This window comes from Chlorocebus sabaeus, chromosome 21 (assembly GCF_047675955.1).
Source record: "Chlorocebus sabaeus isolate Y175 chromosome 21, mChlSab1.0.hap1, whole genome shotgun sequence".
NCBI lineage: Eukaryota > Metazoa > Chordata > Mammalia > Primates > Cercopithecidae > Chlorocebus > Chlorocebus sabaeus.
In genome coordinates this window covers 50,773,319-50,790,644 of record NC_132924.1, presented here as the reverse complement: position 1 = coordinate 50,790,644, position 17,326 = coordinate 50,773,319, and the positions used below count along the sequence as shown (strand labels likewise).

Here is a 17,326-nt window from a genome sequence, read left to right as displayed (position 1 = left end):
TTTTAAATCGTATTTGTTATCTACTAAATTGGGAGAAGTGCAAAAAAAAAAGTCAAATAATTTTCTATTTTCTGTTTCAAATGAGAAGCTCCTATAATCACCTACAAAATGATAATCGCTACATAATGTAAGTATCAAGCATCATCATGGACAACTCAACTAGAGTATGAGATAAAACCTCACCTTGATTCTGTGGATTTTTTTTTTTTTTTTTTTTTTTTTTTTTAACCCTGCTCTCATCACCTTTGAAATTGGAGACTCATCTTTTTCTAGTTGTTCTCTAGTCAGGGGATATATCTCTACCTGTATATAGAAGGTCAGCTTTGGGGCTATACTCTGAATTCATAACTTGTAATTCTATTTCAAGGTGCTGTGATTTATATCTTTGTCAGAATGCTAACTTTTAAAGATTTATTTTAAATAAGGAATAAAGAGGTCTTCCTTAATCACATGGTTTTCTCAGTCTTGTGAAGTTCATTTTGTTTCTTTTATTCTTTTTCAGTGTCTGAGTATATGCATGCATGGATATTTGCATGTAAACTTCAACTGGGATTAAAACCATTTAGGGCCATCCATGTATTTTGTAAAGAAGATCATCCTGCATAATTACTCCTCATCAGTAACTACCGTCAAATATATTTTCACTTTAGGATATTCTTATCCTAAAGTTTTTGAATGCTAATACTGACCTGACAGTTCCACTTATAGGAGAAAGGGAACTGGATACTATTTTCCAGTTCATTTACAGGTATTTCCTATCGTATGTTACTTTAGCCTGGGACAGAACCCAGCAGCCTTTTAACACTTTATTAAAAGCTCTATTTGATTGTTGCCAATTATAAAGCAGATTTGAAAAGGAAAAGATAAAGCAGATTTGAAGAGTGGACCTTTAAGAATTGTTTGGATATATCGGGTTTTTACAGCCATTTAAAAAGAACTCAAGATAATCTTCCCACAGGACAGTCACGGTGATTAATAAGGAACTACATAGGAAGTAAAGTTGTTTCTTGAGTTTACCAATTTCTGTTGGTGTTTTCATCAAAAGATTTTCTGGAATTTTGACTTATCACTATATACTGAAAAAAAAAATCAACCTCATCTTCAAATGATTTCAGTCAATTCAGTAGATTTAATCTTAGTACCTATTTACTTCATTGATAGTATCTTGCCCTAGCGATAGTAGAGATAGTAGACTAGAACTTATTTTTTTAGATAGAGTTTCACTCTTGTTGCCTGGGCTGGAATGCAGTGGCACGATCTCAGCTCACTGCAACTCCGCCTCCCGGGTTCAAGTGATTCTCATGCCTCAGCCTCCCGAGTAGCTGAGATTACAGGCATGCACCACCATGCCCGGCTAATTTTGTATTTGTAGTAGAGACAGGATTTCACCATGTTAGTCAGGCTGGTCTTGAACTCCTGACTTCAGGTGATCCACCCGCCTCAGCCTCCCGAAGCGCTGGGATTACAGGCATGAGCCGCCGTGGCTGGCCAGGACTAGAACTTTTAAATGTATTTTATTCATATTGCCACAATTTAGAATTATTATGACATCTATAATAGATAATATTTTATAAATAAAAGCTAATGTTGATAGATTTAAGGTGACTAATCCATCATAGGTACTGATATCAGAATCTCCTCAGTTTTCTAAATTATGACTAGTGATTACCATTGGGCATAGTAGTACGCCTTTATTATTTGAAATCACAATTTAATTTCTTGGTGAATTAGGATTCAAGGGTAGGAGGAATTTGAGATATTGAGCTATTCAAAAATTTACCTAACTTTTGAACTTCATCAGTATATCCCCACCATGTTGTTATGCAGCTATTGTTTGAGTACTTTCCCTTACCACAGTTAATGCTAGAGGTACAGTTCAGGCTAGTTCAATCCTCATCTGAAAGTTTACCTTCCCTTCAGATTCTCAAAGTTCATTGTTGATACCCATTTATCTAACTCAGCATCTCGTTTAACATCATTGTACTGCATAAGAATCAATAAAGTGCACACACTCCCAAATCTTGTTTGTCCCTTCTTCTATTCTATCTTCTCCTTCATCTTTGTCTAACTCTGAGCTGTCAAACGGCCCATGGTGGGAAAATGAAGAGTTTAACACTTAAATTTAAAGGAAGGGGTGTGTATGTCTGTGTTTGTGTGTGTGTGTGTGTGTGTGTAGGTAGGAAGGGAGTGTATTTGAATCTATGTATTACCTGATTTTTCTGTAAATCTAACATATTCCTTTAAAAAAAGTCTTTTTTAAAAAGTTAAAGGACTGTAAGTAGAAAAATTAATATTTTTCTTTTAGAAGCTTTTGATCATTATAAAAATATATATACAAAAATATTAAAAGTAAGTTGAAATCACCTATAATCTTATAGTATTTCAATGTATTTACTTCTATTCACATATTTTTAATGATTCTGTTCAAAACATTTAAAAACGTTTAGCCATGGATATAATTTGAAAGCTGAAAATATCCAAATATTTTGGAAACAGTTTTTTGTTAAAACATTTCTTGATCCATTCTCTTCCTTTCCCGTTCCTATGACTTCCTTGAGACCTTTCTCAGTGTCTAGCCTCTACTTTCTGCCATGTTATTCTATTCACCCTAGCTTCTTTGCTGTTTTCTCTTGACTTCGTTCTCTGTTCCTCACTTCTGATTATCCCTCCCTTGGATCCCACTCTGTCTGCCTTGCCTCTCCTCATTTTTATTGCTAGTGTATAATTGGGTTCTGCAGCTCTCCTATGTCTCACTTCCCCCAACCTTCTGGCTCATTTCCTCGCCTGATAAAATGGCCAGTCATCGTGGAAAGTGCACCACTGTCCTCACTAATATCCAGAGCAGGGCATATGTTCTCTTCCTTCTTTATTCCTCACTGCACCCTGCTGTTCTTTACTTCATTCTCTAAATACCGTTCTTCCAAGGCTGTCTTGGACATTTACGGAACAATTTAGGGTAACAGAGGCCTTACACACGGAACAGTGTAAGATTTAAAATTAAATGCTTTGTATTTTGTTCATAAAAGTTACTTGGCCATCCTTGCCACTAAGAATATTTCCTTTTTGCCTTAGACCTAGTTTTATAAAAAGCAGTGATCAGTGACTTAAGATAAATGTCTTTAGACTTAAAATGATGCTTCATTGTATGCCATCAAGAGATTAGATTCTAAGGAAGGAATTAGAAAATTTAATAAATTTTGTGCTATAATTTTTAAACGTTATTTTCAAAATGCCTTTACTAAATAAATTTTTCAAATAATTGAAAAATTTTCAATTTTTTGAAAATTTATAACTAAATAATATTTTAATTATTTAAATATTTATATTATTAAAATAATATAAATATTATAACTAAATAATATTTTACTAAATAAAATTTGTCAAAATTTTTTTACTAAAAATGCTTTTAGTAAAAATTGGGGAAGAGAGGTTTAATTTTCAAAATATTCATATTTGGATAATGAGGGTAGCCCAGCTGCCACTGGACTTTTCTTATTAAGGTGGTATTCTGGTGAAATTTAAATTAAAAATGTTCACTTGGCATATTTTTTCTTTAATTAAATTGATTTGCTGATTTTATTAGACACATGGAATGGCTAACCTGTCTAACACATTTAGTATTTATTTTATCACATTCTTTGACTTTAAAATCTGTATTTTAACATCAGACCTTTAAGTGTCTTTGTATTATTCATACATACTTTTTGTTTATGTTATAAATATTTGGATTTTTAAATTTTTAAAACATTTTTAACAGATGCAGTATAGTCAAGTAATTTGTATTAACAGAAGCCTGAACGTGGTATATATTACATAGTGAAGTGTGGTATTTCTGGGGTACACAATTTTAGAGTAATAAACGATATAATTTCAAGCACCTACAGCAGTGAAATATTTCTCATTTTACACATTTATGTTTCTGTAAGATTTGTTTTTGCAGTTTTATCTTCCATTGCAGTGTGTTAATATTGTTAAATTATACAAGAGAAGGATTATATATTATATACTTAATCATTTGGAAAGACTGAGACTCTTACCACAATTCCTCTATTGACTAAATGAATGACCTTGAATCAAGTTACCTCTAAGGTCATTGTCTTATCTTTAAAATGAAGACATTAACTTCATTTTTTCTCAAGTTATGTAACTTTTATAACTGAGAGATTCCAAAACACATATACAGTTTCAAAAAAGATCCCAAAGTCTGTAATCTCACCATTCATCTGACACTTGATTTATCTGCCTAGCGTCACTACTAAGCAGCAGGGAACGAGCCTTGTCAGGGATAGAGCTGTGAGCCCCTTCCTCCCTCTTGGCGAGAACTGTCAATGATTTCTCTAAGTGAGCTGATACGTTTTTACTAAAAATTTCAACCCTTAGAGTCATACAAAACAAGTATAATCCAACTTCTAGTTGAAAAGCCAACTATATTGTTTTTTATTTTTCTTTCATTTTTAAATTAAGCATTCTGTTTCATCTGTTACTCCTATAGTAAGGTGTTTATTTGTATTGATTTTATATTTCTTTGGACATAAGAAATAGACACTTAAATAAACATAATAATGAAACGAGGTGAAATGAATTTGAAAATAGGACTGGACACAAATTTTGAAATTTGATTGATTTCCCCAGTGAAATGTTATTTTAAAGTTATTTTAAAATGTTATTTTAAATGGGAATTATAGTAATGATAATGTTAGGTGCTTACTGTATCCCAGACTTTTCTGATCTTTGACTCTACTATCACATTCAGTTCTTACAACAGTTCTATGAGGTATACATACCTCCATTTTAGAAGTCAGGTAACTGGGGTACATAGCAATGTGAAATAGAAATTGTTCCAATTATATATTTAAATGATATTATGTAGATTAATTTATGTATTAGAATATAATTTCTTCCCTTCCAGAAAAATACTACCATAGCGTATGATAAAATCTACTGGCCTTCACATTAGTTGCCAAGATTTCTTGAGGGCTTATATGCCAGTCAGTGTGCTGGTGCCTTCCACGTTTGATCTCATTTAATCCTCATAACAACTGCATGAGATAGATATTGATTTCTTTACTATTTTATGGGTGAGGAAAATGAGAATTACTTGCCCAATATTATACAATTGAAAAATGGTGGAATTATAATTTGAGTCTAGGCAGTCTTAACCATACAGTTCATGCACTAATCATTAGGCATACCGCCTCACCCCACTACACTGCTTTAGCATATTTGACTTTGTTGCAACAAAAAAAGTAGATACTTCCTCTTGACAGGCAATTGTAACTATATGAGATACAGAATATATTGATAGTTACTGGTATGTGCATCAGTGAAGTGCTTTGAAAACATTTTTTTCTACATTAATTTGCTTACTAGCTGCATATGAAATAAATACAAAGCCCAAACTTGATCTTTGATTTAAAATACTGCACAGTTTTTTGTCCTGGGAAGACAGGAGCCAAGACAAGTCACATTGCTTATTCTAACTTATTCTAGTGAAATTTAGGATGTGGGGACATTAGCAATAGCTCTTTAGTTTTTATCAAGCTTGACTTATCAACTTGAATTTAATTGGGAGTTAAAGCAGATTTCCATATCTACTGTGTCTATATTTGGATGCATTTCAAAGTCAAATACAAGTATGTATTTTCAGTTGTCTTCTCATCTCCATTATTTGTGCATGTAATTAAGAGTTAATTGTATTTCTATTATAAATGATATGGTTGCTTCCTCTTGCATTATACTTTTCCAGTAGTAAACTACAAACAAAACAGTTCTCAGAATATCAGATTCAGAATGTGCTCAAAAGCTCTTCGCTTAGAGACTGAAGCACTGAAAAAAGTTAGGATGTGTGACCTTACTATTTAACAAGCGAATTCTACTTTATTATTTCTTATATGTTGATAAATACAACATGTCTTTGAAAACTATGTTTAACATTGTATTCTTTTGGGGGGGGATGTTTACAATTTTGTTTTTACTTTCTTTGGGGGTTATTCAGTTTGGCATGATGGCTCTCCTCAGTAACGCTTTATTTGTCTGTGTGCCACTTTTCACTTTCTTTTTCTCAGTGGAACCTAGAAGCATTAAACACATCTCTAATTGTTAATATAAAAAAATGAACTTTTTCTGTGATGTGTGACTACTTGGCATTTTTACCTCATCTTCACAGATCTAAATATTTGAAGGAAATGATCACTTTATGTTTACCCCAGTCAAAAAATTTTACTTCTAATCACTAAAATTTCTCCCCTGAAAACAAAGACAAAAAGGTAACAAATAATTGTAACCAAAGATATTTCTAATACTGTCTTTTTAAAAGAAAGTCTGCTTAGGCACAGGATAAGACTCATTTAAAAATTTCCTCCGTGAGTCCCTGTATTTGAGTGTAACCAGCACTGTAACATACTGATTAGATGTGCTTGTTTTCAACACAGTTGCATGTTTTCTCAGGCAATGTTAAATTGCCATATTTGATGAAAAAATAGCAAATTGAAATTTTTCAAAATATTTATTGATCAAATGTTTCCTTTTATAAATACAAGCCCTTCATCATTTTAGTGTTATTTTCTTTTTTGCTTTAGAAAGGTAGTTTTGGCCGGGCGTGGTGGCTCAAGCCTGTAATCCCAGCACTTTGGGAGGCCGAGACGGGCGGATCATGAGGTCAGGAGATCGAGACCATCCTGGCTAACACGGTGAAACCCCGTCTCTACTAACCATACAAAAAAACTAGCCGGGCGAAGTGGTGGGTGCCTGTAGTCCCAGCTACTCGGGAGGCTGAGGCAGGAGAATGGCGCGAACCCGAGAGGAGGAGCTTGCAGTGAGCTGAGATCCGGCCACTGCACTCCAGCCTGGGTGACACAGCAAGACTCCATCTCAAAAAAAAAAAAAAAAAAAAAAAAAAAGAAAGGTAGTTTTATTTTGACAACCAAAAGTAATAATAATAATACAAGAGGAGGCAACTCAGTGTTTCAAATGATAAAATCGTTCAATTTTAACCAATAGGAACCTACACAAGATCATGGCATTTAGGTTTAGGGTATCTATCTCTTTGGACCAGATCATATGTTATTTGAATCTACTGTGGTTTGTTAGTATGTTTCATAAGACATAGTGCAGAGCTGCTATGATCTTCAAATGTTAATGTTCTTTTCTTATCACTTTACTGTGTAGATACCCTTCATGAGACCCAACTCTGCCACAGCTCATCCTCGGAGGCAATCCCGGAAACCTCTTTTATAAGTGTGATTTTAAAAATGTGGATTAAACTCTCGATAGAGTACATAAAGTAAAGGAGAACAGCTATATTGTCCTTTCTATAAGCTTGTCACTGCAAAAAGTTGCCTTTTGCTTGTCAGGTTTGGATAGAATATGATTGATTGGTTTGTTACTTGGACTAAAAAGGCAGTAGATTTGCCTGTGTGAATTTTTTTTTTCCTATTTTTCTTCTTTTTGCTTTTTTTTGCACTAATCAGAAATATTTGATATGTGCATTGTTGAAAAATACTGGATACATGTCTTGTCAGAATTGTCGTATTAAGTAATGTCTTTCCCTCTTGCTTCTTTGGCAAATGATGATACACAGTGTTTGGACTTACTGAAGAGTTACTGAAGCCTATGGGACTTAATAAATACAGTATGCTACTCCCTGTTGTTATTCAACAATACAAGTAACAAACAAGAAAGACAATGCATTATTAGTCCGCTATTCTGTTTCCTTCAGCTTGATACATAGATTCATATAAAGTACTGCATTTTAAAACAACTATAGACTCATATTAAATGTTATTTCTATTTATAATAGTCAGCAAAAGTGAAAGACTTGTGAAGCATATGACATTCTATTTTTGACTTATTAGTCCTAGTGTGAAAGCATAATAGCATGACATTTTTACAACTTCAGATTTTAAGCTCATGGATAAAAATATATCTGTGTTGATCTCTAGATATTTTTAGTAATACCCAAATATATGCAGTCCTTATTGTTTTAATATAAACTTTCTGTGTTCGGTATAATTTTATTTTTCTCAACCTTAAATATGAACTTAGGAAATAAGGAGGGAAATACAAAGATTATTGACTATACAACCTACCAGCTGAAAGAAAGATCTTCATCAACATCTGTATCTTTCCAGAGGTATACAGAATTAAAATTTGATCTTCAAGCTTTAATGATCCAGTTTTAAGTCAACGGCAGAAATATGTTGAATATTTCATCACTCAATCTTGAACTGATTTAGAAGAGACTCTTTGTTGAAATTGAATTGCACATATACATGTAAATTGTCAACATGTAATTTGGAATTTTCTGATTAATAAATGTGGTTTTGGACATCTTTTCGGGTATAGTGACAATGGAAAGTAGTTTACACTTTAGGACTAGAGTAGGTAATGTTATAGATAATCAAAAGCAATTGTAATTGTAAAGCTGCTGTAATCTAGTAATCTCTGGTTATAGTGAGGAATCCTATGATTGGATGAGATGTTTGATAAAAGTAAAATGTGTACGAAATTACATATAAACAGATTATTAACTTATTGAAAGATCTCATCATATTGGAGGGAAAATATTCATAATCTTTAGCAAAATTAGTAGACTTTTGTTTAACAGAATAAGATAGGACTAGTTATCACTATATTAGCTTAAGGAAATGTTAGTAAGGGATTATTACTGTTACTGAACTCTGGCTGCCTTTAAGCAAAATGACAGATTGCCATTTTCTAAGTGGAATATACTAATACATTAGACCATGGCCCTCTCTTAATATTTAGTGAGAAATTACTCACAGTTGCTTTATTTTAGTTGTTTTTGAGAAACTCTTAGGCCTTGTTTTGATATCACTGTTAATCAAAATCCTTTTCACTTTGATTCCAATTAGAATACTATATTATCATCATTCTCCATCTTGCATTTTCTGTGATGGTGGATATTCTATTCCACATTTGGTGCTAGTCCTAAGACTCTTTGTCACATGTTATACATACAGACTGCAAAATTCGTAAGATATAAGTCCTGCAAAAAGTACAGTTGAAGTAAGAAAACTTTTGAAGTAACTAGAATACTTTGTGCTAATAATCTCTTAAATGCTCTCATATCCACAGTGTAAAATTATTCCCTGTCCATAATCAGTTCAACTGCTATAAGAAGAAAATTGATGTGTACTTAAGAAAATATGTACTAAATGATTCATATTTCACAGACATACACAAGAAAAATGGCACATCAGGTAAATGATGGTTGTTTATCACACAGTAGGGAAAGGAAGAAACATTAAAATATCAGGAAGGAGATGAAATGTCTCTGAAATACAAGAAGAATGATATAATAGTAGATAGTGGTTCTCAAACTTTGTGCATCAGAATCACAGGAAGGTTTTGTAAAAACACAGGTGACTACCCTATTCCTCTCCTCATCCTCCCTCTACCCACTTTACTCCCTCCCCTCTTCACCCTGTAGTTTCTGATTTAGTAGAGAATTCACATTTCTAACAAGTTCCCGGGTGATGCTGTTGCTACTGGCCTGGAATACCACATTAAGAACCATTCATAGGTAGTATTTTTTTAAAAAATCATTGTGTTGTGCTCAACATTGTTTGATAAAGGAGTGCGCTTTTTAAATCTCCTTAAAAGGGCCCTTAGATTTCCTCTAGATAATAGAATTAGTAATTTCGTCTGCAACATATACAATTTTTTTTAATTTTATAAAATTTAGTTAAATGTTTGTTTTACACTGACTATGGAAACAGCACTATCATAGATACAGAAAGAAATCAATAAACATAGCCTGTGTTCACAATTCACTCATCCTTTTGTTATAAAAAGACTTGAAATTAGAGTTATGTTTTAATATGAAAACAAAATTTAGCCTTAGCCTTTATCCATCTTAACTTTAGAAATTATATTTATGCACTGTTTGTAGATCATTGTCATTCATTGTTGCTTGAGTGTTCATCTGATTTTATATTTATGATATTAAAAACAGACTGCTGACCAATAAATAAAATATTTACACTCTATTTCCCTGTATTTACATCCTATTAATGAAAACCACTGTTTTTAAACAAAGTTAATTATTTCATAAAAGTCACCGCTATTTTACTTGATTCTCAATATGGGAATATTTCATGAATATTTCACCAGAATTTATTCAAGGAATTCAGAAGGACTCTCCAGCAGGCCTGAATATTTACATTATTAAATTTTTTAAAAAATTTAAAAGTGGCAATTGAAACTTGTTTAAGAGACTCAACTTGGAGTTTCGTGACATATGAAGGCAGAATCATTTTTTCTACCTGTCTGAATCAGCACTTTGTAAGTTTACATAAAATTAAGGATTGTGATTTCTAAGGTAGGCATGCTTTGCAAATATTTCTTTATAAAAGTGGAAGCCTCTTTGCCATAGTGCTCACTCTAAGGCTTTCTGTAGGCCTGCCGATAAGATTCACTGCTGTTCAGGTACATGAGATGTAATGAAATTGGATGTGCATGCTGGGCTTTGTAAATAAAATGCGATTGACCCCAGCAATTATCTCATTTATCTGATTTACATTGTAAAATCAGGATCTACACTATTGATTAGAGCATAATTAGTTAATTATGAACAGGAAAATACAAAGTTACATGGAGCTTGAGCACAGCAGGTTGTACTGCTGAAAAATTTCCAAGGGCATGAGCAGATGGAAATCAGTTTATTAAAGAACAAAGCAGACGTGTTTCAGGTATGGAAATGTCTAATTCTTCTCTCATGCTGCGAAGAGTTGCTTGACCTTATTGTGCATTTTTATATGAATTGTTTTGTCTCATCTTTCATTTTTTTGTTTCACATTTAATCTTGTAATCAGGCTGCCGCAGATATAGCTATCTAAATTGATCTCACTATTTAAGTGACTATTAAATACAGATTTGGATTTGGATACTTTTCTAATTTTTTAAAATTAATTTTTATGTGTACTTTTATGTGTAAAGAATATTTTTGTCTTTCTTACTACCCATTCATTCATTATTGGCTGATACAGAAGTCTGTAGTGGTATTAATGGAATAGGTTCAAGTCCTCCACATTAGTCTTATATTTGTGAAATGATTAGAAAACATTTTCAAACTATTTTGTATAGAAACTGCTCATGTAGGTAATTTGCACTAAAATTGTTGTAAATTACAAGGAATAAAATATTGTACTTATTAATACTAAATGTTACTCAATATTGGTAGAATGTAGAATTTTGTGCAAGCTTGTATTATTTGTAAAGTGATTTAACTTGTTGACCACAATTTGTATTTTCTCCGTTAAGATGTTTAATTGAAATAATTGGCCACTATTCAATGAAAGAAATCATCACTACATGTTAATAGATTTGCGTAGATGTTTGAGCTGCTAGTGAGATTTTTATTTAAGTAATGACAGTATTCAAGACTAATTTTTTTGAACATTCTTGTGTGGAATTTTTACACAGAAATGAAAAAGTTGGAAAATCCAACCCATCAGTTCTCTGGATATTTAGTTTTTTTTAAGTGGACAGACATAATAGTCTATATTTTCAGAGTCCAGTTTTTATCTTGCTTTATATAAAATTATAGGGGCTATAAGTAGAATGTTCCATTGGCATAAAAGATGTGATTATCATGAAATTTGCATGATAATTAATTAAATTAAAATAAAATTAAAATACAAAATTTAATCATGAAAATGTACACCCTTGTTCAAGTCTATGTTAATAGATTTTGCTTCTTTCTAAAGTTTAGCTTACAAATCGCTATAAATTATTTGCATAGGACGTGCACTTAATTGTTTCAGTTAGGTTTTAAAAAGTAGTTTTAGTTTACTCCTCTAATGAAATTATCCATTAGAAATTAGAGATGTTAAAAAAAAAACCCTTTGGAACACTGACTTTTGGCCTCTTAGGCATCTGACGAAATAAATCAGCTGCTTCTTTTTACTTGTCTGCATATTCTCAGTAGTCAGGTAAACACCTGACCAATTGCTTGTTATATGGATCATAGCACATATGAAGGTAAATCATTTTTTTTCCCCTCTTCTTTGTTTAGGGTGCTATTCTTAATCATATACTAAGTAAGTATTTTACATACATATAGACTACGTTTATTTGGTCACTGTATTTTGTTAATGTGTAAAAGACCATATATTAAGCTACTTTGTTATTTACGTCTATATCTGTTATTAATCTGATATCTAGGAAGTTGTATTTAGTAAGAATCTAATTAGGTTTGCTTTTGTCTTATAATTGGGATTCCTTTATGCTCTATAGTGTTAATGTGTACAGTGTTTTTAGAGGCTTAAATGATACTTCTTTATGCATCCAGTTTTAATTTTATTAAAAAATCTTAGTGTTTCTTTACAGGTTAGTTTTATATTCTTTTTTAATATTTTAAGACATTGCCTTCCTATTTAATAATGTGCTATTGGTATAATAATCTGTTTTTATTACATAGACATTTGTGTTATTTAATAAAGTATATTGTGTTATATCCCTATACTTTTGTGGGTCAATGACTGCTTTTGCAAAAGTTTTTAAAAACATTTTATTCACTATTTATTTTGATAAATTATGTCCTATATTATGTGCTGCATGTGTTTCCAAGTTTATGTAAGAAATAAAGGTAGAAACCATAAATAGGTCAATAACTACTTTAACTCCATTGCAGCTTTTAGATAGCAGATGATTATAGACCCTTACGAGTTTTTGATTTTCAAGTTTTTTAAATGGTCTAAATTTGCAACATAGCCAGAGTTTGTTGGGTGACAGGAGTTGATAAAGATTACAAAGTGGTATTTGTGTGTAAAATTAATAAGCCACTATTTTGGCCATCCACATTGTTCTTTGATTTCTTGAGTTCTTAATGGTGTCTCTTATATTTGTCTACAGTTTAGTAATTCTTGCAAGTTCTGCTAGAGTTCACTTGTGTCCATCAGGATATTTCTGTGATTAGCACATAAAACTATGGATTTTTTCAATTCAATATTCTAAGATAGAAACAACCAGATTTTTTTCACATTGAAATAATTTGAGACATCTTTACAAAGATCTTATATTTGTATATTTATTTATCACCAAAACTATTGACTTTAAGATCGGATTCTTTTCTTCCCCCTCTCTTTTTTGGATTTTGGCAGTTCCTAAGGGTCCTAACTACTACTTTTTGCTACTTAGTCTTGAAGCTGCAGCTTTTATTTACTGTTGAATGAGCTAGAACTTTAGAGAACTTCCCAATCACCACTAATTCTGACAAGCAAATTCTTTTCCTTTGGAATGCATCACAAATACATGAGTTCCACATGTCAACTAAGTAATTGTGAAAGCTATTGCTAATGAAGGAATCAATCAGTAAGGATTAGGTCATTTTTAAATGGCCTATATTTGTTATCTTCTGATAAACTAGCATATAAAATCTCCTCATCTTTTCATTGGTTCTTGAGCTGAAAGATAACTTGATTGTACGAGTAGTTGAAATCATCAACAGATTGGAACTGTATCAGTGTAGCAAACTTGTTCTTGGTTTATTAGCTGGAATTTCATAGCTATATCAACAAGAATTATTTATGTACATTAAGGTGATAAATAATGAATTGTGATACACAGTAATCATGATAGTTGCCTCAAGTTATACACTAGAAATCATAATTTGAAAATTATTATGACACAGAGTTACAAATATGCAGTAATTAGGTAGTAAATTGATGTAAACTAGGAAAATGTTAATACTTCATCAAGAACTTTGATTATTAGCAATCTGAACTATATGGTGCACTACCCAAAAACCTGAAGTTAAGGAAAAAAGACTATAGTTAACAAACAAAATTGAGCCCATTTACTTAACTCAGTAGAAATTCTCATTTTCGTGTGTTTTTACTGTCAGTTTACATTGCCTCAATAAGTTTTAGTGGTCTGGTTTCTGAATCCATAACAATTGTTGTTGGGGAATTTATGCTTAAGCAAACACACTGACAATATCAGGAAGCAGTGGCTGATAGTTTTCAGGCAAATGAGGATCCTGAAAATCTATAAAAATTGAATACAAGAATTCAAATAGAACAGTCGACTACTGGTCCTCATTCCAAGGACAAAAGGCTGACACACTGTTAGACATGTAGCAGCATATATTATTCTTATTGATGACCTGAGATGACAAATATAAATTATATTTAATATGTTTATTTGATGAAACAAGAAATGTGATTATTTTTAAATTTCACATCAAAGATCATTAAAACTCTAATTTTTATGTATGGAGTATGCTCTCAGTTATTTAGAAATCTCAACCTTCTCATAAACTCAGAAATACTTATACTTTGAAGGTTTCTATATCCATAGGTTTAATCGAAATTTTGTCTAATGAAAGGTAAATATGTTGTATTGAGAAAGAGCATAAAATTATGTGGGCTTGCCAGTTAGTCTCTTTATGTCACATTTGAAGTTAGTTTATATTATTTATTATTATTTCTTAATGCCAGAACAACAGGTATTTGAACATTTTAACTGCTTTTAAATATATTTTTAGATGTGTGATATTGTCATAGTAAGTAAAGTACTCTTGGTCCTATTGGTGCTATTTGATTTTATCTATTCCTGTAGCTAGAACTATCATAGTAAGCGTTTTTCAAAATCTTGAGTCTACAAGGTTTTTGGAAAAGTACGTAAGCTTATTTTTTTCATAAGGAGAAAGTTGTAGAGGAAGAAATGCATAAACTTAGGGCATTCAATTATATTTTAAACTTCTTTATATCTGAGTAACTTAATTAAGTTGATTAACTTTTCTGCAACTCATGATTCCCCAAATGAGTTTTTGGAAGATTGGGTTTTTGTAGCATAATATGAAATTTCTACTAAAAATGTAGATTTATACTCCCTTTTATTATGATAGTTTCTTAAAGTCAAATGTTTTTCTTTGTGTGTTGTTTATGTAAGAAGAGCTTCTTCCCCCTTTTTTCCTAAAAGGTTATTGAATAGTAGTTTTTAAATTTATTCGAGTAATATATGTTCTATAAATCTTCCCCTTGGTTTGTTTCTTAATTGTAAATTTCTTGACATTTTAAGTTTTAAATCAGTGAAAGATAAACAATAAAGAAAATCTGACAGATTGGTTGAGAAAGTATTATTGTTTAATTTTTTTTAAACTACTATGAAATGAGGAATGCAATCCTTTCTATAAGATGTATACTCTTTGTTATTTGTTGTTAAATTTTGGTCTTGTTATTCCAACTGATGCAAAATTCTTTTTACAAAGCACTGAAATAATACAGATTTTTCTTCATTGTCAGCAGGATGAGATTGTCTGAAACGAAGAATAGGTATGATAGTTTTCTTAGATTTTGTACATCATAGGTGGCAAAGACACTATCAAAACATTTGTAAGTTTTTAAATGTACTAGGAAGTACTTTGTAAAACCAAATGGTCTGAAGAAAGTGACAGGTAAATTTGAGGGAATAAAACTAAATTATTGGGGTAGTGTCTTACCTCTTTGTATATTTAAATGTTCTGTGATTTAACATGTAAAGGTTATTTTTATTTGCTGTAGATTGTGTTAGCATGCTATAAATGTTAGAAAGTTCACTTACAATCTACTTTAACTTGAAGAAAGAGAGAAATCAGGTGCAAATCGTATAGCATTGATTGCAACCTAGTGTAGCCTAGTAGAATTTCTGAGTTTTAAAATTTTTAAAATAATCAAAATGTATTTTATTGGATTCATATCCTTGAATTATATATGTATCTTATTAAATAAAGTGATTTAATGGGCAAATGATTAATTATTTAAGTTCACAATTGAAATTATTGTGGTTGTTTTGAACACATGATTATACATATACATTCATTCATATGCTCTTAATATTTCTGCTGTCAGTGTTCTAAATATTTGTTTTGTTTGTTGATTTTATTGCTGTTGTATTTTGTTTTTGCTAAAATATTTATTTCAGGTTTAGTTTGCCTTTATCATCATCATTAATTTAATGATCTTGTGAGCCAAGGATAAAATTAACAGTGTTGAAGTTGAAATATACAATAGTTTGTCTTTTTGTCTTTGAAGTAGGTGGTTTTTATATTATTTAGATACACCTACCTATAAATCTGTTTACCCTGCAGGTGTGATGAATGCAGACTCTGCTACCATTTTGGCTGTTTGGATCCTCCTTTGAAAAAATCTCCTAAACAAACAGGTTATGGATGGATATGTCAGGAATGTGATTCGTCATCTTCCAAGGTAAGCGGAGGAGTCTATATAAGAAAAGGGATTGTTTCCCTTCTGTTTGATAGCTTTCCCATGTCACACAATTAGCTTCTTTGAAGATAATTGGAATATGAAGGACCAACATTTTAACCAGTACACCTTAAGAATATATTGCTATGGTTATTTTCTTGCTCTTAAATTAAGGAAAAAACAACTACTAAATTATGTGAATTTTCTCTATGGAATATGTAGTTGTTTAATGTATTCTCTATTATTGTAACATATTAAATAGTGCTCCAGTAGCCCAAACAGATCACTCTTTGCTAATTTAACACACTTGAGAATGGCAGGGAAATTCCACCCTGAGTCATAATAAATTATATTAGCTAACAGAATAACCAGTTAAATAGAATTTTACAGATGTTTTATTTTGAAATATAATATATTAATATATTGTAATATCTTATAGAATCTGTTCCTTTAAAAAAAGAAAAAACTAATTTCACATCCTAAATCTTATTTCTGATATTTATTTTAGCTGAGTAAAAAGAATGAAATTTCTAATAAGGTTTTTTAATAGATTATACCCCCAAATCAATTTGAAAATTATGTCTTTTTAATATTAACATTCTAAACTTACATTGTAGTAAACTGTAGTTTATTTTGTGGCTCATTAAAATGAGTAAGTAAATAGCCAGACTCATTTTGACTAATTTGGCAGAGATACTGAATACATTTGAATGAAGACATTCTGGTCAACTGTAGATTGATCGGAGTTTTCTTTCTCAAAACAGATGATGAAAATTAACTGTCTGTTGTATTATGGACATCCAGCCATCTTTCTTCAATGCTACTTAAATGATTTTTGTAGTCCTAGAGTAAATTAAATTTGATCATGTAATCAGAAACATTCTTTTATCATTAACTAAAATGATTTGCTTCAGCTTACCACAGAGGCCTTCTGCAAAAGTCTATTAAAAACTGCAAAAAGACATTTGGTTATAGAAAGAAACTAAACTTTTTAAAAATATCAGAATATTTAAAATTATACATATTTTTTGCCGGGTGTGGTGACTCCCGCCTGTAATCCCAGCAATTTGGGAGGTTGAGGCAAGTGGATCATGAGGTCAGGAGTTCGAGACCAGCCT

At 31.4% G+C, this 17,326-nt stretch overlaps 1 protein-coding gene across 6 annotated transcripts in view; it reads left to right on the top strand.

The window, feature by feature from the left end:
- The window catches only part of PHF14 (PHD finger protein 14), a 204,311-nt gene that overhangs the window by 129,225 nt on the left and 57,760 nt on the right, over nt 1-17,326 (top strand). For 4 of the 6 annotated variants that reach the window (XR_012090354.1, XM_007982041.3, XM_073009096.1 and 1 more), the window contains exons 17-18: nt 15,270-15,299; nt 16,094-16,211. Coding sequence is in view for 5 of the 6 variants with exons in the window: in XM_007982041.3 (XP_007980232.1) it covers nt 15,270-15,299; nt 16,094-16,211 (148 nt within the window). In the remaining variant the exon portion in view is untranslated. Of the gene's footprint in view, nt 1-7,167; nt 7,283-15,269; nt 15,300-16,093; nt 16,212-17,326 lie in introns of those variants that run through there. The other 2 variants (XM_038004670.2, XM_007982043.3) reach the window with 2 other exon arrangements.